Below are 24,569 nucleotides of genomic sequence, written 5' to 3' on the forward strand. Positions count from 1 at the left end.
GAATTTAATAAATTGGCTAGAAAGAGAGGAAGCGTTCTATAGCATTTAATGAACAGTATGATAAAAAGTTGTTTTTTGTAAATATATTTACTAGCAATTTTTTTAACTTTACAAACATATAAAATTATTGAAAAAATACAATAACGAATATCAGTATAATAAGAAAAAAGCAAATTACAACTACTGTCTAACTAACCTACAAGAAAGTGAGGACTGCAGATGCTGGAGATCAGAGCTGAAAATGTGTTGCTGGAAAAGCACAGCAGGTCAGGCAGCATCCAAGGAGCAGGAGAATCGACGTTTCAGGCATGAGCCCTTCTTCAGGAATTCCTGAAGAAGGGCTCATGCCTGAAACGTCGATTCGCCTGCTCCTTGGATGCTGCTTGACCTGCTGCGCTTTTCCAGCAACACATTTTCAGCTAACTACTAACCTACCCTATAATACAAAACAAACCATAACACTGTGCAAAGCAACAGCAATGAATAAGCAAATAACTAATAGATCAAAAAAATGCAAAAACAAAACCGAAATAAAAACAGAATACAAAACCACTATGCTCAGCACAAAGCTCCCAAACAAAGGAACAGGAGCATTGTATATATAGCCGTATTAACTCAGGAGACCACCCCCCCTCCCCTCTCCCCCCACCAACCGCCCCCCCCCCACTCCCTCCTCCCTCCCCACTCCCCCCTCTCTGTCCCCTCTCCCAGCTCAGTTGTTTGTTTTATGGTGCCGTCCAAGTGACAATGAAGGAATAGTGCTTAGTCAGAATGAGATGCATCTTGGCTGAGAACATGTAGGTAGTAGTGTTACCATACAGTTGTTGCCCTTCTCTTTGCAGGTCATAAAGATTGTGGATTTAGAAGGCAGTGTTAAAAGGATCTATGGCCAGTGTAAGTTGGCCATAATACATCTTGTATATGGCACACTGCTGACACTGTAGGTCAGTGACGCAGGGTGTGAATACTGAAGATGCCAAACAAAAATGTAGAAAATAAGCCTGAATCAGTGTTTTCAAATATACTTAAGCAGCAGAACAAGTGGGAACATGCTCAGAATACTGAAAAGTCAATTTAAAACAGCTGTCAGTATAATTAGAACATAGAACATTACAGCGCAGTACAGGCCCTTTGTCCCTAGATGTTGTGCCAACCTGTGAAACCAATCTGAAGTCCATCTAATCTACGTTATTCCATGCTCATGCATAGGCCTATCCAATGACCACTTGTGTGCCCTTAAAATTGGCGAGTCTCTACTGTTGCAAAAGCACCGCTGGGTTTTGAACCCAGGATTACCTGTTTACAAGGCAGGTGTTTCAACCAGTTAAGCCACAGCACGCTCTGCAAACAGACACTGCAAGTTTGAACCAGCCACTTGCAAACCCCAAAGCTGCACCTGGTCAATTCAAAAAGAACGATCAACAATTTGAAATCCTGAAGTTATTACACTTTGGGCAATAACACAACCAAAAACTACTAGATACTATAAGCCAGATTTGGAACGCTCGAACTGAAATCAAATTGGCAGAAGATTGTGGTAAACCCATCTTCTGGTTACAAACGGCTTGGTTTCAGATTAACTTGAATTACTTAGCCAGGAGACAAAGAAAACTCAGTTTTCAAAAGTGGAAAACTTGAAATTTGCCTTCATGAGCAAGAAAACAACAATGGAGTTTGGGTTCCAAATCAGATCACAGATCAATGGGAAAAGATACAACATTTATCAGAAGATGACATCCAGGATGATTTAAGATATGCAGCCAACTGAATTACAAGTAGTATTTATTTAGGCAAGGGATGTTCTCAATGAAGTAATGCAATTACTGTTTTTAAAGCTTTAAACTGTTACAATTCAAAAGTGAAATCAAGCAATAGAATTTCATTTGTACAACTTAAGCACATTACGTCGAGACAAGATTTGCAGATGCTGAAAACTGGGCGGCATGGTGGCTCAGTGGTTAGCACTGCTGCCTCACAGCACCAGAGACCCGGGTTCAATTTCTGCCTCAGGCAACTGTTTGCACATTCTCCCAGTTTCCCCAGGGTGCTCCAGTTTCCTCCCACAATCCAAAGATGTGCAGGTTAGGTGAATTGACAATGCTAAATTGCCCATAGTGTTAGGTGTAGGGAAATAGGTCTGGGTGAGTTGCTCTTCAGAGGGTCGGTGTGGACTTGTTGGGCCGAAGGGCCTGTTTCCACACTAAGTAATCTAAAGTAAATAAAATGGAGAAACTCAGCAGGTCTAACAGCATTTGTGGAGAATAAAACTGAGTTAATATTTTGAATGAGTTATCTAATATCATGACAAACTGTTTCACCTAACCAAGAACTAAGAAATGGTTCCGTTTTTGAAATGTACATAAAGATTATTTCAGTGTGAATGTTAATTTTTTTTGGCAAGAAATGAAATACAGCAAATGCAAAATACAAGACATGAAGTAGGGGAGGTACAAATATTTGAGAGGACATATTGACTTGGGCATGTTTCCCAAAGCTTTCCACCTTCTCTCTTGCGTCATATCTGGATGTGCTACGCACTAAAAGAGGTGGACTGCCATGATTACTTAACAACTCTTATTATTTTTAAGTTATGTAGTAACAGGATAAGAGATGGTGAAACAGATGGACACTGAACCATTTAATATAGTAATTTAAATGTTTCTCTTTCTGAATGAACAAAAATACCATTTAACATAATTGACATTACTGAAATGAAAGAAAAGACAAGTCTGAACAGACTTAACGGCATTTACTTATTGAAAATAAAAGAATACAAAGAATCAAACAAATAAGTGAACATAAATAATGCAGTGAAATAGTATGTAAGAAAAATCATGGAATCAGAATTTGACCCCTTTGATTCAAGTTTCACATCCATAAAATTCAACAGTGATCATATTACAAAATATTTTCTCACTTTTCATTTGAAAAAAAATGCTTACCTGTGCTCCACGATCGTTGACCAGCTCAACCGACCACCTCCCTTCATACTGAATCCACACAAAAATTCCTCCATCGGCATCACATGTTGCAAGTTTCTGAAATGGCTCATTCCATCGCACAAGTACCACCTACACAAAATCAGTAACAATTAAGTACAGGAATAATTCGGAACGAAAACTGCAAAATCAGAAGCTTAAAAAGATTCATTTTTAGTAGAGGGATACGATTAAAGAACTTAAAATGCACAATTCAACAAAGTAACTTTTAGTACAATACATCTCCATATTCAGACAAATTATCTAAACAGTTGCAAAATAACAAAAATTGGAAGGAATCCTGAGGGACAGGTTGAGAAGAGGCAGATGGAGTTTAATTCAGATAAATGTGAGGTGCTGCAGTTTGGCAAAGCAAATCTTAGCAGGACTTGTGCACTTAATGGTAAGGTTCTAGGCAGTGTTACTGAACAAAAAGAGACCTTGGAGTGCAGGTTCATAGCTCCTTGAAAGTGGAGTCGCAGATAAATAGGATAGTAAAGAAGGCGTTTGGTATGCTTTATTTTATTGGTCAGAGTACAGGAATTGGCAGGTCATGTTGCAGCTGTACAAGATACTGGTTAGCCCACTGATGGAATATTACATGCAATTCTGGTCTCCTTCCTATCGAAAAGATGTTGCGAAACTTGAAAAGGTTCAGAAAAGATTTACAAGGATGTTGCCAGGGTTGGAGGTTGAGCTACCGGGAGGGGCCGAACAAGCTGGGGCTGTTTTCCCTGGAGCATCAGAGGCTGAGGGGTGACCTTATAGAGGTTTACAAAATCATGAGGACATGGATAGGATAAATAGGCAAAGTCTTTTTCCCTGGGGCGGGGGAGTCCAGAACTTGAGGACATAAGTTTAGAATGAGAGGGGAAAGATATAAGAGAGACCTAAGGGGCAACTTTTTCACACAGAGGGTGGTACATGTATGGAATGGGCTGCCAGATGAAGTGGTGGAGGCTAGTACAATTGCAACATTCATGAAGCGTTTGGATGGGTATATGAATAGGAAGGGTTTGGAGGGATATGGGCCAGGTGCTGGCAGGTGGGACTAGATTGGGTTGGGACATCTGGTCAGCATGGATGAGTTGGACCAAAGGGTCTGTTTCCATGCTGTACATTTCTATGACTAGAAGTTTATGGATTGCAATAAATTTGATAATATCATAAATAGTGAACAGAGTAATAGACATCAAGAATTCAAAGGTTGAAATAGGCATACACAATTTAGTGTAGTTAAATAAATAACTACTCATACGGATAACCACTTAGCAAGGAAGGAATGAGAGAGGAAATGCAAAGATACTTTCAGCAGCTAACAGTGTCCAGAGTTTCTCCATTCACAGGTAAAGCACATCTTCAGACAACCACCCACCCCTTCACAACCTGATCTGACTGATTCAACCAGCTCCCCAGTCATGAGCAAGAGAAGTGAAGAAGCTAACAACGGTGAAGAGGAGATCAGTACGCTTTTTGCCAGTAGCGTTCCTGTGTACATTAAACCATGTGAGCTTTACCTTCTCTTTCGATCATTTAATGGATATGAAAGTTCACTGATCAAGCTAACATCACAATAGCCAGTTGGCTTTATTACATGTAACAGCAGGCAGGTGGAGAAGCAGCAAAAAAAATGTTGGATTCACCTAGCCTGCTACTGTAGCTGCAACTGCTGCACTTCAAACTCAGATATGCTGGTATCCAACATCAGAAGCACCTCTGGCAGGATGGAGGTCTCGTCAGCTTTGTTCAGTACTTAATTGTCCTTATCCAAGAATTCAGACGTCTCCATGGAGTGATGCACAAGGACAGGCTGAATTTTGTTTTCACGTTGGACTTTAGTAAAAGGGATTTTGGAGAACTGGCTTGTTTCCATTTGACTTGGAGGGTCACTAGGGACTGTGAATTTAAAAAGTTTACTGGTGAATATTTTTTCCACATAGGAGGATTCTTCAAACTCTATTTACTATAACGGACTAGTAATTTTTGTTGTTATAATCATTATATGTGCGTGTCAATAATTGCTTACATATTGACTGTCAGAGTCTTATGAAAGCTGACAATGCCATAGGTTATCATGAAATGATAAAAGGAGGGAATGAGAATGTGTTAAATGTATGAGCACGTAAGGAAAGAGTTAAGTCTTGAGTTTTATGAAGCAAAAAGGTTCAGCTGAACATAATTCCCGACTCAGGCGACTGACTGTGTGGAGTTTGCACGTTCTCCCCGTGTCTGCGTGGGTTTCCTCCGGGTGCTCCGGTTTCCTCCCACAGTCCAAAGATGTGCGGGTCAGGTGAATTGGCCATTCTAAATTGTCCATAGTGGTAAAGGGTAAGGGATAATGTAGGGGTATGGGTGCGTTGCGCTGCGGCGGGTCGGTGTGGACTTGTTGGGCCGAAGGGCCTGTTTCCACACTGTAAGTAATCTAATCTAAAAAAAAACTCAGATCAGATAAGAACTTACAGTTAACAATGGGGTGCTGGAGGCAAGGATAATGGGTTAACAAGGTTGAAAAGCCATCATTATGTAGAGCCATTTAACAATATTGGAAGTATTCAGTATGTAAGGTCAGTTAACATGATGTGAAGCCAGTTAAGGTTAAGAACATTCATTGTGTAACACCAGATGGCTTAAACTTTGCTATTGACACTCGCTGATTGTTACAGTCACCCAATCAATATGTACGTTGCCTTATCTGGATGCTCCTCACTTATAGATGACTATATAATTCATCAAGGAAGTGCTCTTCCAGACAAGAGTGTAAACTCACATCTCTGTGCACATGGGCGATCATTCTCTCTCCTTCCAGGGCCTAGAATAAAGATGGAGGTAAAACCACCCTGTGTCTCTGAGCGTTTTGCTTCGACTGAGATGGGGGATTACATTACAAGCTTTAGGTTCACAAAAAGGCAAAAGGTTGAAAGGAGCAACTGAAGCAGAACAATGGTGGTTCTTTAAGGGGATTCTTTAGATACAGACTTAATTATATTTTAAGGAGGAAGAAACATATGTGAACCAAAGCCAGGACTCTATGGTGGCAAAAAAAGTGTTTAATGCATGATGTGTTAATTTGTCAAGCAGGAACGAGAAAATACAAGTTGAGAAGGGAAGAGAAGATACAACTGATAATTAGAAAATGAGAATACAAAAGTTAATGCACAAATATTTGATGGCATACAAATAGTTCATACCTATTACTGACAAAGAGGCCTTCTTATCTAAAGAAAGATATGCTGGCTTTGGAAGGAGCCTAGAGATCACTGGGCTGATCCAAAGGACTGCCTAATGAGGTGAGGTTGAGTAGGTTTCCTGCGTTCATCGGTGATCAGAAGAATGAGTCATTGCGACTGAGGAAGGGATTGCAGGACAGCTGGTGTCAGCAAACTATTTGAATGCCTTGGTGAGGAGGAGTCATCTCAGTCACTGCCCAGGAGCGAATAAAAGGAAGCTTTGTAGCTGAAGTGCTACTGGAGGCTTAAGTGAATACCGAGCTTCAATTAGAAGAGCAAGTCGCAGCAAGGCTAGGCAGTTAGAGGAGGAACAAACCACTGCAGCTGATGAAAGCACGGGGGTAAAGGAGAACTTGAAGGAAGTTTAACTGTGAAGTCACAGGCAGCGAGTGAGTGAGTGACTGGTGAGTACTCTCTCTTCATTTTGTTTCTGTTGTTAAATTAGATTAGATTAGACTTACAGTGTGGAAACAGGCCCTTCGGCCCAACAAGTCCACACCGACCCGCCGAAGCGCAACCCACCCATACCCCTACATTTACCCCTTACCTAACACTACGGGCAATTTAGCTTGGCCAATTCACCTGACCCGCACATCTTTGGACTGTGGGAGGAAACCGGAGCACCCGGAGGAAATCCACGCAGACACGGGGAGAACGTGCAAACTCCACACAGTCAGTCGCCTGAGTCGGGAATTGAACCCGGGTCTACAGGCGCTGTGAGGCAGCAGTGCTAACCACTGTGCCACCGTGCCGCCCACAAAACTTAACTTAAAAGTCAAGTCATGCCAGGAGATCCCAGACCCACATCACATTCCTACTGCGTGATGTGCAAATTCAGACACCATTCTGATGTCCCTAACTCCTTCATGTGTAGCAAGTATCCAGCTGCAGCTCCTGTCTGACTGCGTGACAGCTCTGTAGCTGTTGCTAGATTCACTTTGGAGAATCCATGGGACTAAGGGAATCATGGATAGCACATTCAGCAAATTGGTCACACTGCAGATTAAAATTACTGAAGAAGAAAGGCAATGGGTGACCATCAGACAGAGGCAGTATAATCATCTCCCTCCAAAACAGGTTTGCCATTTTGGATACAGTTGAGGGAGGTGGCTCACCAGGGCAAGCTGGCAGCAGTCAGGTTCATGGCACCATGGCTGTTTCTGCTATACAGGAGGGCAGAAAGAGTGACAGAGCCATAGTGATAGGAGATTCACTTAGCATTTCTGTGACCGCAAATGAGTCCAGGATGTGAAGTTGCATCCCTGGTGCAAGGGTCAAGGATGTCTCAGAGCAGCTGCAGGACACTGGCTTCAGGGGTGGTGTGGTTGCACACCCAGCTTCATAGTGCACCCATGTGCTAACAAGAAAGGTAAAACACTGATTGAGGTCCTACAAACCGAATCTAGGGAATTAGGAGTTACACTGAAAAATAGGATCTAAGACATAGTAATCTCACAATTGCAACCATGTGCTAGCCACAATAGGAATGGCAGGGTAGCCAAGATGAATGCATGGTTTGAAGGATGGTGCAACAGAGGGCTTCAAATTCCTGGGACATTGAAAACAGTTTTGGAGGAGGTGGGACCAGTACAAACTGGACGGTCTAACCTAGATAGTACTGAAATCAATGCCGTAGGGGGAAGAGTTTGTTCGTGCTGTTCAGAAAGGTTTAAACTAATATGGAAGGGGGATGGGAACCAATGTAAGACATTGGAGGCACGTAAAGTGGGGACAGAAACAAAAGGACAGTCAGGGGAAAATTGAAAGTGAAAGGCAGAGAGAAAAAAAAAGACGAAAATCAAGAAAGACTACATTTTACAATGATTCTAAAACGTCAAAAATGTCAAAATAAAAAGTGAGCCTGAAGGCTCTGTGACTCAGTACGAGGAGCATTTGTAATAAGGTGGATGAATTAACTGCACAAACAGTTTTCAATGCATATGATGTCATTGAGATCATGGAGACCTGGCTCCAGGGTCACCAAAGATAGAAACTCAACATCAGAGGTTATTCAATTTTCAAGAAAGACAGATGAAAAGGAAAGGGAGGTGGGGTAACATTGTTGGTTAAGGAGTAGATTAACACAGTAGTAAGTGAGGACATGACACTGGACGATATAAAATCATATTGGTGGAGCTGCAGAATACCAAAGGGAAAAAGACAGTAGCGGGAGTTGTGTACAGACCAAACAGTGTGTATATATTTGGGGACTGTATCAAACAAGAAATTACAGGTACATGCATTAAAGGTAGAGCAGCTATTGTGGGTGATTTACTCTGCAATTTGATGGACTAACCAAATTGGTAGCAAAGCAATGGAGGAGGATTTGTTGGAATGTAGGAGGGATGGTCTCCTCAACCAATATATTGAGGAACCAGCTAGAGAGCAAGCCAATCTAAACTGGTGTTACACCACTGAGGTGAACCCTCTGTGTTAATTAAACCAAACACCCAGAAAAGCTCACCTCGTAATCTGTTAAAACATTAGTGATAGAGAACTCCCAAATTCCACCAGCTAAAGAAAATTATCAAGTTTTTTTTTAAAGTGAACATTAAACAACCACTAACATCTCAAGGACCACTCCTCAAGGACATGTGCATGTCAGGTGAATTGGCATTGCTAAATTTCCCATAGTATTAGGCGCATTAGTCAGAGGGGAAATGGAGGTCTGGGTGGGTTACTCTTCAGATGGTCGGTGTGGCCTGGTCAGGCCGAAGGCCTGTGTCGACACTGTAGGGAATCTTAAAAAAAATGAAAAGATACCTTTGATACAGACTATTTTCTAATTTCTTATAGAGCAAGATGTTAGATTGCCAGGCATTTCTGTCTTGACGGCAGTTGCTCTCTCTCCAATTTTCAAGATGTCCTCCATTTTATACCTCCAACACTGGATCGTCTAATTGGTTCAATGTTGGCAAAAACAATAAATTCAAACTTGATTGGGTTTTAGTATCCTGGGGCTTAATTTAAACTGATTGACAACAATTCAAATTTAATCAAAACAACAACTAAAACTCAGGTATCCATTTCACAGCCAAATGTTGGATATTTTCAAATTTCCAGTATACTCTAAGACTGCCAACTAGTCACATGCACGTCCTGGTAAGCTCTCAGTTCAGAACAACATTCTCTCTCTCTCAAAGGTACAGCATACACTTTCAACTTCATAACACTTGAGTATTGCGTAACGAGAGAGGATTAATTAGCAACACTAGGTGGTTGATCCTTTGGGGAAGAGTGGCCATAATATGGTAAATTCTTCATTAATATGGAGAATGACAATTAAATCTGAAATTAGGGTCCTGAGCTTAAAGAAATCTAACTTTGATGATATGAGGCATGCATTAGCTGGGATAAGTTGGTCAAGAATACTTAACGGGTTGACAATGGATAGGTAAATATTCAAAGAACACATGGATAAACTTCAATTGTACACCTCTGCCTGGTATAACAGTAAAGCGGGGAAGGTGGCACAACCATGGCTAATAAAGGAAATTAGGATTAGCGTCAAAGCTAAAGAACAGGCATATAATTTCAACAAAAAAAAAGCAAACTTGAGGACTGGGAGAAATCTTAAATTCAGAAGAAAAAGGATTTATTTCGGAAAGGGATAGCAATATGAAGGTAAGCTTGCGGAAAACGAAAACAGACAACAAAAGCTTCTATAGATACGTGAAGAGAAAAAGACTGGTGAAGAGAAATGTACATCCATTGCAGTCAAAAGCAGTGAATTCATAATGGACAAAGAAGTGGCAGGCCAGTTGAACAAATAGATTGGATCTATCACTAAGCAGGACACAAATCATTTTCAGGAAATCCAAGGAGACACAGAGTGTCAAGCATGAAGGAGGAAAATGAAGCAAATGGTATTGGCAAAATTGATGAGATTAAAACTTTCTAAGTTCCCAGGGCCTGATGCTCTGCATCACAGGGTACTTAAGGAAGTGGCCCTAGAAATAGTGGATGCATTGGTGATCATTTTTCAGCATTCTGTAGGTTCTAGAAGATTTTCAATGGACTGGAGGGCACCTAATGTAACGCCATTCTTTAATAAAGGGAAAAAGAAAATGGGGAATTATAGGCTAGTTATCCTGAGATTGGTGGCAGGGAAAATGCTGGAGTCAATCAATCATTTAGGATGTAATAACTGAACATTTGGAAGGGGAGGATAGAATCAGTCCTGGTCAGCACAGAGTCATTGAAAAGTAATCATGCTTGAAAAAACTTTTGGAATTTTGAGGATGTGACCAGTGGAGTACACAATGGTCAATCAGTAGATGTTGTGTATCTGGACTTGCAAAAGGCTTTTGACATCATTCAACACAAGAGATTTGTAAGAAAAATTCAAGCTCATGATATCGGAGATAATGTCCTGGCACAGCAGAAAGGAAGCAGAGTTGAAATGTTGGGTCCTTTTCAGAGCGGCATGCAGTGATGAGTGGGGTGTCACAAGGTTCAACGCCAGACCTCAACTGTTCACAATACACATTAATGAATTGGATGAAGAAATCAAATGCCATATCTCCAAATTTGCAGACAATGCTAAGCTGGGTGGCAGCGTGTGCTTTGAGCAGAATGCTAAGAGGCTGCAGAGTGACTGGACTGAGTGAGCAAATAGTTGGGAAATGCAATATAATGTGGATATCCACTTTTGTCATGCCCACAGGAAGGCACATTATCTGAATGGTGGAAGTTCAGGAAAATCAGAGGTAGCATGAGACTTGGGTGTCATGGTGGAACAGTCACTGAAGGATGGCATTTAGGTGCAGCAGGCAGTGAGGAAAGTTAATGACATCAGGCTTTCAGAGCAGGAGGATTTCATTGCAAGAGGATTTGAGTATCAGAGTAAGGATGTCTTGCTGCAGTTATGCAGGACCTTGTGAGGCCACACCTTGAGTGTTGAATGCATTCATTCATTTCTACGCTGGCTAGCATGTAGCCCTGGTAGTAATCCCGAGATCACTACCTTTGAGGTCCTCAACATAAGCAGGATGGTGTAGGAGGGAGGGGTTCAGATTTGGTCTCCCAGCCAGAGGAAGTATATTCTTGCTATTGAGGGAGCCCAGCAAAAGTATACTGTTTTGGGTACTGTTGGGGGAGATGGCTCACCCAGGGGAGGGCAGCAATTGCAAAGATCATGGCACCATAGCTGGCACTGCTGTTCAGAAGGGCGGGAAAAAAAGACTCATAGGGCCATAGTCAAAGGGGATTCTATTGTAAGGGGAGTAGATAGGCGGTTCTGTGGCCGAAAACGAGGCTCCCAGATGGAATGTTGCCTCTCGAGAACTCGGGTCAGGGATGTCACAGATCAGCTGAGCATTCTAAAAGGGGAGAGTGAACAGTCAGTTGTCTTGGTGCATATAGGCACCAATGACATAAGTAAAAAGAGATGAGGTCCTGAAAGCAGAATTCAGGGAGCTAGGAGAGAAGTTAAAAAGGACCTCAAAGGTAGTGATCTCAGGATTACTACCAGGGCTACGTGCTAGCCAGCGTAAAAATGAAAGAATAAGCAGGATGAAAATAAGCAGGATGGTGTAGGAGGGAGGGGTTCAGATTTGTTGGACATTGGTACCAGTTCTGGGGAAGCTGGGACTATTACAAATTGGACACTCTACATCTGAATCAGACTGGAATTAATGTCCTTGGAGGAGGTTTTGCTACTGCTGTTGAGGGGTGGGGGTGGGGGGTTAAACTAATGGTGCAGGGGGCTTGGAACCAGAAGAGAAGACAAGTAGACAGCATGGTGGAGACTGGAGACTAAGGATCATGAAATTATCATTAATAAGGGGAAGAGTAAGCAGAGAGCAGATGAATGCAAAAGAACTGGTAGCCTGAAGTGCATATACTTTAATGCAAGGAATGTAGTGGGTAAGGTAGATGAACTTAGGGCTTGGATTGGTGCCTAGGCGTATGACGTTATTGCAATCAGAGAGACTTGGTTGAAGGAAGGACATGATCGGCAACTAAATATTCCAAGATAGACACTTCATACAGGACAGGGAGGAAAGTAAAAGAGTAGCAGGGAGGAGTTGCATTGCTGGTCAAGAATGATATCACAACTGTGCTGAAGGAGGACACTATGGAGGGCTTGAGTAGTGACGCATTATGGGTAGACCTGAGAAATAAGAAGGGTGCAGTTACATTGTTACAGGCCTCCCAACAGTGAGCGTGAAGTAGAAGAACAAATAGGTAAACAGATTATGGAAAGACGTAAAGGCAGTAGGGTGGTGGTGATGAAACATTATAATTTTCCCAACATTGACTGGGATACACTTAGTGTTAGAGGTCTTCTTGGGGCAGAATTTGTAAGATGTATCCAGGAGACTTTTCTCGAGCAGTATGTCAATAGTCCGACGAGGGAAAAGGACCGTAATGGACCTGGTGTTGGGGAATAGGCCAGGTGGGAGAAATTGTGGCGGGGCATTTCTTTGAGAACAGTGACCACAATTCTGTAAGTTTTAGGATACTCGTAGACAAAGATGAGAGGGTCGCAAGGGAAGAGTACTAAACTGGACAAAGGCAAATTATATCAAAATTAGGCAGGAGCTGAGAAATGTGGATTGGACACAGCTATTTGAAGGGAAGTCCACATTTGATATGTGGGCGGCTTTCAAAGATAGGTTAAAAATAGTGCAAGATAGTCATGTCCTATTGAAAGTAAAAGGATAGGAAAGGCAAGATTCGTGAACCGTGGATGACAGGAGAAATCGTACAACTAGCCAAGAGGAAAAGGGAAGGAAAAGGTCCAGGCAGCTAAGAACAGAACTGGCACTGGAGGAATATCAGGAGAGTAGGACCAGTCTTAAATGAGGAATCAAGGGGTTATGAAATAGCTTTAGTGAGCAGAATCAAGGAGAATCCCAAAGCATTTTATTCTTATATAAGAAGTGGGTAACTAGAGAAAGGATTGGTCCACTTAAGGATAAGGAAGGCTGGCTATGTGTCGAAGCTGAGAAAATGGGTGAGATTGTCAACGAATATTTTGCATCAGTGTTCACGGAGGAGAGAGACATGATGAATGTTGAGATTAAAGATAGAAGTTTGATTACTCTGGACCACATTGACATAAGTAGGGAAGACATGTTGGGTAGGTTAGAAGTTAATGTGGACAAATCCCCAGGACCGGATGGGATCTATCGCAGGTTGCTGAGGGAGGCAAGAAAGGAAATAGCTGGAGCCCCGACAGATATTGTTGTAGCTTCCTTAAAACACAGGTGAGGTGCCGAAGGGTTGCTCATGTTGTCCCCCTGTACAAGAAGGGTAGTAGAGATATTCCAGGTAACTACAGACCAGTGAGCCTGACATCAGTGGGTGGAAAGTTGCTGGAGAAGGTACAGAGGGATAAAATCTATTTATATTTGGAAAAGAATGGGCTTATCAATGATAGGCAACATAGTTTTGTGCAGGGGAGATTGTGCCTTACCAACTTGATAGAGTTCTTTGAAGAAGTGACCAAGTTGATACATGATGGGTGTAGATGTCATATACGTGGACTTTAGTAAGGCATTTGATAAGGCTCCCCATGATAAACTAATGGAGAAAGTGAAGACACGTGGTGTGCAGGGTGTTCTAACTAGGTAGATAAAGAACTGGTTGAGCAACAGGAGACAGAGTGTAGTAGTTGCAGGGAGTTTCTTGAAATGGATAAAAGGTGACTAGTGGTGTTCCACACTGATTACTGCTGGGGCCACTATTGTTTGTAATAGGCATAAATGACCTGGAAGAGGGCACTGTTGGTATGATCAGCAAGTTTGCAGATGTCACCAAGATTGGTGGAGTAGCAGAAAGCATCGAGGACTATCAAAGAATACAAGAGAACATAGATAAACTGGAAAGTTAGGCAGAGAAGTAGCAGATGGAGTTCAATTCAGGCAAATGTGAGGTGATGCATTTTGGTAAGTCTAATTCGAGAGCAAATTATATAGTAAATGGAAGAGCCTTGGGAAAAGTTGATGAGCAGAGAGATCTGGGAGTTCAAGACCACTGTACCCTGAAGGGTGTTGCGCAGATGAATAGAATTGTCAAGAAGGCATGTGGTATGCTTGCTTTCATCGGACAAGGTATGAGTATAAGAGCTGGCAGGTCATGTTAAAATTGTACAAGACTTTGGATCAGCCGCATTTAGAATACCATGTACAGTTCTGGTCACCATATTTCCAAAAGGATGTGGACGCTTTGGACAGGGCACAGAGAAAATTAATGAGGATGTTGCCTAGTATGGAAGATGCTAGCTATGAAGAGAGGTTGAGTAGGTTAGCATTGTTTTCATTAGATAAAAAAAAAGAGATTGAGGGGGAGTTTGATTGAGGTCTACAAAATCATGAAGGGTATAGACAGGGTAGATAGAAGCAAGCTTTTTCTCAGGGTGAAGGATTCAATAATGAGAGGTCACGCTTTCAAGGTCAGAGGTGAAAGGTTTAAAGGGAAATACAGCATCAAGTACTTTACACAGAGGGTGGTAGGTGCCTGGAATGCGTTGCCAGCAGAGGGAGTAGAGGCAGGCTCCATAAACTCATTTAAGATGCATCTGGATAGATGCAGGAGTAGGTGGGGAGCAAAGGGATATAGATGCTTAGGAATTGGGCAACAGGTTTAGAACATAGAACATAGAAGGATACAGCGCAGTACAGGCCCTTCGGCCCTCGATGTTGCGCCGACCGAATCCTACCTAACCTATACTAGCCCAATAACTTCCAAATGCCTATCCAATGCCCGCTTAAATGACCATAAAGAAGGAAAGTGGATAGTGGATTTGAATCGGCTCAGGCATGGAGGGCTGAAGGGCCTGTTCCTGGGCTGTAAATTTTCATTGTTCTTTGTTCTGACGAGGAAAGACTGGATTGACTGTGCTTTTCTTCACTGGAATTTAGAAGAGAGAGGGATCTCAGAAATATATAAAATCCTGATGGCACAGGGCAGGCTAGATGCAGGAAGAGTGTTCCCAATGTTGGCAAAGTCCAGAACAAACAGTAACAGTCCAAGAATAAGGGGTAAGCCATTCCAGCACTGAGATGAAGAGGAATGCTTTCACTCAGACAATTGTGAACCTTGGAATTCTCTCCCAATGGAAGCTGTTGGAGGCAGTTCATTAGATATTTTGGTAAGAAGCTGGGTAGAATAATAGTGAGTCAAAAAGTTTCGGCGGCATGGTGGCTCAGTGGTTAGCACTGCTGCCTCACAGCGCCAGGGTCCCAAGTTCGATTCCAGTCTCGGGCGATTGTCTACGTGGAGATTGCACATTCTCCCCAAGTCTGCGTGGGTTTCCTCCAGGTGCTCTGGTTTCCTCCCACAATCCAAAGATGTACACGTCAGGTGAATTGGCCATGCTAAATTGCCCATATAGAGTTAGGTGGGTCTGGATGGTTTATTCTTCGGAGGGTTGGTGTGGACTGATTGGGCTGAAGGGCCTGTTACCACACTGTAGGGAATCTAATCTAATCCTTTCACACAAAGTGTTTGCTTGAGCTTAAGGTACAGCAAATGCTGCCAGTATTCAGAGCAGCTGGGAGACAGACTGTTCCAAAATAAACACATTTAAAATGTTAAATGGATACCTGAGTTTTGGTTGCTGTTTTCACAATTCAAATCTGACCAATTGATTTAAACCACATCAAAACCAATCAAATTTCACATCCGACCATGATGACAGCCTGAAACCAATCCAACTATTTGAATTTCAGGTGCAATCAGGGATATAAAAACCGAGTGCTGCTGAAATTTGGGGGAGAGCAACTACCACCAAGCGAGCCAAGTGTCCTGAAATACTCTGAAAGAAATCTCAGACAGTAACTCCTATTAAAAGGTACCAAAGAATCTTACAAAGATTGTAAAAAAAGAAATTCACAGAAGTTGGTCCAGAGAAAAGACAACAGAATCGGAAGGACAGAAAGCAGCAGCAGATTTGGAAGAGGAGACAGAAGTCAAGATAACACACTTTATGGACTTTGAGAGATTAAGTTAATTTAGTGTTTAATAAACGTGTTATTGGAGCTGGGGTCAGATAGTGATTAGTTAAGAAAAAAAAACAGGGGTTTGGGTTTGTTTAGTGTTGACTAAACAAATTAGGAAAAACAAATTGTTAATTTTTCTTTAAACAATGGAAATCAGGGGATTTCTTTCACTCCTTTTTTTATTAGCAATTTTTTTTAACTTTACAAATATACAAAATTTTGAAATAAAATCACAAATATCAATATAATAAAAAGTAAAAAAACACAAATTACAATACAACTACTATCTACTAACTACCAACCTACTCTATAATACAAATCAAACCCTAACTGTGCAAAGCAACACCAAGAAAAAGCAGAAATAACAAAAAAAACACAAAATACAGAACAGCTATGCTCGGCGCAAGACTGATTCCTGATGAAGGGCTTATGCCCGAAACGTCGAATTTCCTATTCCTTGGATGCTGCCTAACCTGCTGTGCTTTAACCAGCAACACATTTTCAGCTGTGATCTCCAACATCTGCAGACCTCATTTTTTACTCGGCGCAAGACTCCCAAACAAAAGAACCAGAGCACTGTATACATACCCGTATTAACTCGGGAGACCCCTCCAGGGCCCAGGGCTTGACAAATCTAATCATCCTGATTAAACAAGAGCCGTTAAGATAACTGATAAATCTATATCCAAATAACAAACGTAGGGCTGCCATGTCTTATAAAAATTGTCTGTTGTGTAGTGCACCATGTTTGTGAAAAAGTCCAAGGGAATGTGCTCCATAATTAATTTCTGCCATCCCAGCAAGCCCCGCGGGTTCTCAGACACTCAATTCATCAGAATATTCTTCCATGCATAGTGTGCAAGAATGTTAGATAGTTTCTTTCCATGCCCATCTAAAGATGGTAAATGCGGTAGATCTAAGAGGAGAGATATCTGGTCTACTTTGACTTCAGTCCTCAATACCCTCCCTATCTCTCCTGCCACAGCGCTCCAATAAACACAGAGCCTGTGGCATGTCCAGAAGCAATGGTTAAGAGTACCTACACTTATTTTACATTTGGGGCACACTGAAGATGCCCCTTTCTTAAACTTCGCCAGACGGTCTGGTGCCAGATGAGCCCCATTCGGAACTTATAACTGCGTAGCACATGTCCTGTTACAGACTGAGAGTATTCTCCCATATGTTTTCCCATGTTTCAGAAGAGATCTCCACTCCCAGCTCCTGCTCCCAGACCTCACATAACCAGTCAATATCCTGCCAGGCCCTGCCACCCAGGAAGCGATAGAGGGCACTAAATCAAAAGTGTGCTTGTGGAGCTTAGCAACAACCTCTCGAGCTTATAGGGTTTAGTGAGAAGCGTAGTCTTCTTCTGGATGAAATCCCTAACCTGAAAAAAAACGGATAAGGTCTCTGCTGGGCAACCCGTATTTGCAGCTCAGTTGCTCAAAAGACATCATAACTTCCCCCTCAAACAAGTCTCCCAAACTAGAAACTCCTCTCGCTGCCCATAGTTTGAACCCTGAGTCCATCATCCCTGGTCGGAACCCTGGCATGCCAACTATAGGTGTAAGTGGCGAAGTCTTGGATAAAGAACCCTCACCCTGACACATCGACCTCCATGCCTTGATTGTACTAATGACAACGGGGTTCCGCCAGTGGTCCATAACTGTCCTCATCTTATCCATGAGCAATAGGTTAATAAGAGGGCACTTTGCTTGGGAGGCCTCAATATCCAGCCATATTGAGTCGGGATCGTTACCTACCCAATCACAGACAAAGAACAGCAGAGAACTCAATTGATACCTTCTGATGTCTGGGAAATCAATTCCTCCCCCTCCTTGAGGCAACTGCAATTTAGTAAGTTTGATGAGGGGCCGCCCACAACGCCAGACAAAGGAACCAAACCACCCCATAAGCTTCCACAGCATTGACCTGGGAAACATTATAGGGAGCATACGCATGGGATAAAGCAAACGAGGAAGAACATTCATCTTAATGAGAGATATTCGGCCCAGCCATGAAATTGGAAGAGCCTCCCATCTCTGGAGACCTCGCCTAATATCGTCGAGCAAATGAGCAAAGTTAGTCCGAAATAACAGATCAAACTTGGGGGTAATAAAAATGTCTAGGTACCGGAACCCTGCCCGTGACCACTTAAAAGGGAATTTAGAGCCACCTTCAACTTCTGGCACATCCTTAAGGTTCCCCAAAGGCATAGTCTCCAATTTTGCAAAGTTAATCTTATATCCTGAAACAGCCCCAAATGAATTGATACATTGGGGTACGGAGGTGATCAGGTTCGATAAAAACAGAAGGACATCATCCGCATACAATGTAATCTTGTGTGCCCTCGATCCCACTTCCGGAATGGTTATGTGGATGTTATGATGAATAGCCTCTGCCAGCGGCTCCATCACCAACGTAAACAACAATGATGAGAGGGGGCAGCCTTGCTGACTACCCCTACCAATTGTAAAATTCCCAGACTTCACCCAGTTGGTGATGACCACGGCTAGAGGGTGGCGATATAAAATCTCCACCCAACCCGAACTGTTCTAAGGCACAAAAACGATACGGCTATTCCACCCAGTCAAATGCTTTCTCTGCATCTAAGGAGATCACCAACCCCTGAATCGATCGTTGCTGACAAACTTGCACCACATTCAGCAACCTTCTAATATTATTAGAGGACTTATGGCCCCTTATAAAACTTGTCTAGTCCTCTTTAATAATATGGCGCAACACCCTTTCCAATCGTCAGGACCTTGGACAGAATCCTGAAGTCCGAATTTAATAGAGAGATGGGTCTGTATGAGGCACAATCCTCAGGAACCTTCCCCTTCTTAAGAATTAAGGAAATATTAGCTTCTCTCAAAGATGGTGGTAGGCGTTCATGCATATAGGAGTGATTGTACATCTCCAACGTCAGCCCTGTCAGAATCCCTATAAACTCCTCATAAAACTCACCCAAAAGACCATCAGGGCCAGGCACTTTCCCACTGAAGTTACCTAGCTGCCTCCTGTATTTGCTGAACAGTCAAGGGGGCAGTAAGGAGAGAGGCCTATTCCAAGGTTACCCCTGGGAGGTCCAAGTCCTTAAAAAAAGGTCTCAATTTTAGCACTCCTGTCTTCGCAACTTCAGACCAATACAATTCAGAGTAAAAGCTCCGAAAAGCCTCATTAATTTTTTTAGCATTGTAAGGACCCCGACGCTGTCTCGGATTGTGGTAATGGATTGGGGAGCATGCTTTTTCTTAGTCAAGTATGCTAAATACTTCCCTGGCCTATCCCCATATTCGAACAGCCTCTGGTCTAGCAAAAGCAAGTTCTTTCTTTGCAGTTTGTGTCAGTATTGAATTCAAGGAAGCCCAAAGGGCTGTGATCCACTGTAGCTTAGTCACCGAAGGCCGCGCAAAATGTGCTGCCTCCACGGCTTTCAACCACGTCTCAAGTAGTTGCTGTTGTTCCTCCTTCTGTTGTTTTCAACTAGCCGAATAGGAAATAGCTAATCCCGTAGCAAAGGCCTTAGCAGTCTCCCATAGCATGGACGGACTACTAGCTGTGCCTGAGTTGATAGTCAAGAATTCCTGAAACTCCTTCAAATGGTATTCCATAAATTTGGAATCCTTAAGGAGAAAGGGGTCCAAACACCAGTGCCGCAAACCTAGCCCTTCACTCTTGGCCTTAACCTCCAAATATACTGCCGCATGATCAGAGATAGCTATATTCTCAATTTTACAACGCATAATCGAATTCAAAAGGGCCGAGGGAGCCAGAAAGAGGTCAATCCTCGTGCGACATTTATGTGGGTTTGAAAAAAAAGGGTGAAGTCCCTGCCGGTAGGGTGAAGACATCGCCAAATATCCACCAGCCCCAACTGCTTGCATAAGTCAACCACCTGCGAAGAAATAGTTGGGGGCCCACAAGGCATCCTGTTCACTGTCGGATCCAAAAGACAATTAAAATCCCCTCTATAATAATGTACCGTGTTCCAAAAGCACTCAACTTAGAGAAAGCACTAATCAAAAATTTGAGGGGATGTGCCGGAGGACAGTAGACGTTTAAAATGCCATATTCCTCCCCATGTATCAGGGCTTTAAGTATCACAAACCGTCCCTGCTCATCTTTCACCTGCTCATCTTTCACCTGCTCTAATAATGTGAACAGAAGATTTTTCTGGATAAGTACCACCACTCCCCTACTTCCAGTAGTAAAGGATGAAAAGAATACCTGGTCATAACCCCCCCCGGTTGTAATTTCAGGTGTTCCCCATCTTCAAGATGGGTTTCCTGCAACAAAGCAATATCAACCCTTTCCTCTTAAGGCTAGAAAACACTTTTTTTCCTTTTAATAGGCGAATGACTTCCCTTAATGTTCCAGGTGCACCATTTAATAAGACACTTAGCCATATCCCCCTTTCAGAAGCCCTTGAACCCCTCGGAGGGAGAACCCTGCTTACAAAGCACTGAGCATAAGTAAATAAAGACTCAGAATCGAAAAACTATATACACAAAAACTACTCTATCATAACTATAAATAACTATGACGACCAAAAAGCTACAAAGAAAACCAACTATAGAACCTTGAATAGAAGACTCTTCCCCCTGCCCATAGGGAGCACTCACCCTACCCATCCCCTCCTTCACAGCTCCTTCAAACCTGGACTGTGCCCCAGCCTTAGGCGAGAAAAAAAAACAAAGATGATCCTTAAATCAAAAGACAAAGTCGGGATGAGCACTCCACCCATCCCTGGCTTCATGACACCCCTACTTGTGACTAAAAAGCAGAACAAATGAAAATAAAGGGAGAGACACAACAAAGAACATCCACAAAATTTCCCATCAGAAAATCCAATTATTAAAAAACAAAGGAACAACTTATTCCAAAGTCTTTTCCCCCCTTTCCAAAAAGGAAATTAGATCAGATTAGATTAGATTACTTACAATGTGGAAACAGGCCCTTCGGCCCAACAAGTCCACACCGACCCTCTGATGTTAGGTACTAATGTTAGGTAAAGGGGTAAATATAGGGGAATGGGTCTGGGTGGGTTGCTCTTCGGAGGGTCAGTTCAGACTTGTTGGGCCAAAGGGCCTGTTTCCACACTAAGTAATCTAATGATAATGGGATAGTGTAGGGGATGGGCTTAGATTAGTTCGCAGGTCAGTGTAACATTGAGGGCCGAAGGGCCTGTTCTGCACTGTATTGTTCTAAAAAAAAACTCAGTTCAAAAGGAAAAGTAGTGAGCAAACCAGTTTAGTATTTGTTTTAAAGATAGAGTCCAAGATTGAATACCTTTTGTGAAAGAGTTGATTAACCAGTTAGTAATTATTTAACTGCATTAAATAACTTGAACAATTGCACGCGGTTTCTTCTCTCTAAAAATTTCTTTTAAATTCTGAATAAGATTGGCTGCAATGTAACTTCTACTTTGTTGGTTTGATAGAGCGTAGACAGATTGTAGCTGCTTTTAACAGGTCTAGAAGTTTTTTTCATTTGTCGAAGTTGGATATTGACAGAGTAGGTTACGTATGGAGCAGCAATAACCCATTAGCTCTGTGCTTTTTAAAAATCAAATTCAAAACTTCAATATTGTGGGAGTAATGTGACCAAGCATCCCCAGGGGATGTGGGGAATGGGGGCAGTTTGCCTCCAGTCAAAGGCTTGCATTGCAGATAGCTAATTGTTTCCAAGTCATCTCTGATATTGGAAACTCTTGCAAAATTGGTCTAACTTGCAATTCCATTGGCCGAGTGTTTCTCTTGGTGATGGCAGTTTTTGTAACAGACAAATTACCCACTAGGAGTTACAATCAATATGGCCTCAGAGTGCTGAACGATCTCCTACTATTTCTGTAGGGTACTTGATTTTTGCGCACAGGACCGTTGCCTCATTTCACATTTCTGGCTAGAACTTCAAACTTTCAAAAGGTAACGAACAGGATAGCCAGCAAGCAGTATTTATTCACAATAATCTGAACGATACTCAGTTTGGGATCTGCTAGGGCCACAATGTTTCTGATCTCATTAGAGTTTGGACAAAACATTTGAATTTCTGGAGGTCTGATGAAAATTATTGTCCAGGACTTCATTGTATCCCCACAGTGGAAACTGACTATTTGGCCCAACAAGTCCATACCGGCTCTCCGAAGAACATCCCACCCAGACTCTCTCCCCCCATCGTATCTCTGTTACCCTGCATGTCCCATGGCCAATACACCTGACCTGCACATCTTTGGACTGTGGGAGGAAACCAGAACACCCAGAGGAAACTCATGCAGACACAGGGAAAACATGCAAACTCCACAGAGACAGTCGCCTAAGGATAGTATTGAATCCAGGTCCCAGGCACTGAGGCAGTAGTGCAAACCACTGAGCCAACATGCTGACTTCAAGGCAATATTTGACAAAGTAGGTCATCAAGGAGTCCAGCAAAACTGGAGTCAATAGAAATCAGGAAGAATACCCCCAATCATACCAAATCACAAGCGAACATGGGCCCCAAGTATCTGCAGTCATTTAGTTGCTTAACTAAAATGGAATACTGATTTTCCATATTGAAATCAGATGTGAGACTTTCAAGACAAGGCTACAACAATTAGAGCCATTTATCTTGAATTAAATTTTGATAAAGGTGTTTTAAATAATACAAGGATTAAACAGAATGAAAATACTCTTGGGAGTAAAATACAGAAATCCCTGATCATGAAAATATGAATGTAAAGGAACTTATGCATAAAAACTTAACTGCTGTATTTTTACCACAAGCTGCAACTATGAATTAGTAAAAGAAATGAAATTTTTTTTTCTGGTCCAAGTTGTGATATGCATGTAAACTGCCAGTGCAAATTTAAATAAATTTGCTGTGTTTACATTTATTAAAATGAGAATAATCTATGCAGTGAGACAACAGTGGGCCATTCTGCCTTTAAGGATTGCTTTATCTGAAACTCCATTTATCTTGAAAATGTTTATTGACTCATTTCATAGAAGCTTCAGATTTCCACTCCCAACAAATTGCACCCTTACTCTTAAAAAGCCTTTTGATTTTATAGTAAGATTAAACAAGACAAAGTTCATTTTAAAAACTTATCAAATCCTCCTAGCATTTTAATAGTAATTAGATCCCCACCCAACCCAAAAACCATAAAAACTAAAGGATACAGAAACCAAGCTTCTGCAACCTGACCCCATAACGTAAACAGTTAAACCCCTAACAAAACAGACGGCACAATGGTTAGCACTGGCTGCCTCAACATGAGGTTCAATTCCACTCTCAGGTGCCGATGTGGAGTCTGCACATTCTTAGTGTGTCAGTTTCCTCAGAGTCAAGAGATGTACAGGTTGTATGGATTGGCCTTGCTAAACTGTCCACTGGGTCCAGGGATGTGCAAACTAAATGAATAGCCATGGGAAATGCATGGTTACAGGGACAGGGTAGCAGCATGAATACTGGTGAGATGCTCTTCATAGTGTCAGAGTAGACTCCATAGGTCGAATGGCCTGCTTACACACAGTAGGGATTCTACAATTCTGGTGAACCTGCACCATCCTCCTTCCAAGATTCACATACAGCATATATTAAGGGCTAGTGACATAATGGTAGTGTTCCTACATCTAGTCCAGAAAGCCTAGGTTTAAGTCCCACCTGCTTCAGAAGTTTGTTCTAACACACTTCAATAGATCAATTAAAAATATATACCAAAACATTTCGGTTTGGTGCCCAAAACTGAATGCATGATTAACGTATGTCTCATGACTAGAAGCATAAATTATGTTCTCCATTCCAGTCTCAAGCTATTGGGCAGTATTGGGATTGGGGCACATGGACATCTCAATCATTTTGCTCCTGAACACCTTGTATTTTTCCCAAATCTAAGGTAAATGAGCCTACACTTTTCAAAATCTAACTTCATCTGCTATAATTCCATCTGTTCACTTAGTCTTTTACATTGTTAACTCATGCTCCGCACTTTTACAGTTTACTGTGCATCCTAACTTGGCATCACCTGAAAACTTTGAGTTATCAAAGTTTGTGAGAAGACTTGTAGCTCAGATGCTCGTTGTTGTGGTTCTGTTCACTGAGCTGGGAATGTGTGTTGCAGACGTTTCGTCCCTTGTCTAGGTGACATCCTCAGTGCTTGGGAGCCTCCTGTGAAGCGCTTCACAGGAAGCTCCCAAGCACTGAGGATGTCACCTAGGCAGGGGACAAAACATCTGCAACACAAATTCCCAGCTCAGCGAACAGAACCACAACAACGAGCATCTGAGCTACAAATCTTCTCACAAACTTTGAACACCTACGGGCAAGAGACGCTAAAACAAGCCAGGAAGTGGGAATCCTGTGCCAACCGCCTAAGCGCCACATCCGAAACGCTTCACAGAAGGCTCCCAAACACTGAGGATGTCACCTATACA

General features: G+C 42.3%; 1 protein-coding gene across 2 annotated transcripts in view; it reads right to left on the reverse strand.

Moving 5' to 3' along the window:
• Positions 1–24,569, reverse strand: part of LOC132819813 (tubby-related protein 4-like) — a 405,797-nt gene that overhangs the window by 377,596 nt on the left and 3,632 nt on the right. For both annotated transcript variants that reach the window (XM_060831613.1, XM_060831612.1), the window contains exon 2: positions 2,943–3,071. In XM_060831613.1, coding sequence (XP_060687596.1) covers positions 2,943–3,071 — 129 coding nt within the window. The remainder of the gene's footprint in view (positions 1–2,942; positions 3,072–24,569) is intronic.

This window comes from Hemiscyllium ocellatum, chromosome 10 (assembly GCF_020745735.1).
Source record: "Hemiscyllium ocellatum isolate sHemOce1 chromosome 10, sHemOce1.pat.X.cur, whole genome shotgun sequence".
Classification (NCBI taxonomy): Eukaryota; Metazoa; Chordata; class Chondrichthyes; order Orectolobiformes; family Hemiscylliidae; genus Hemiscyllium; species Hemiscyllium ocellatum.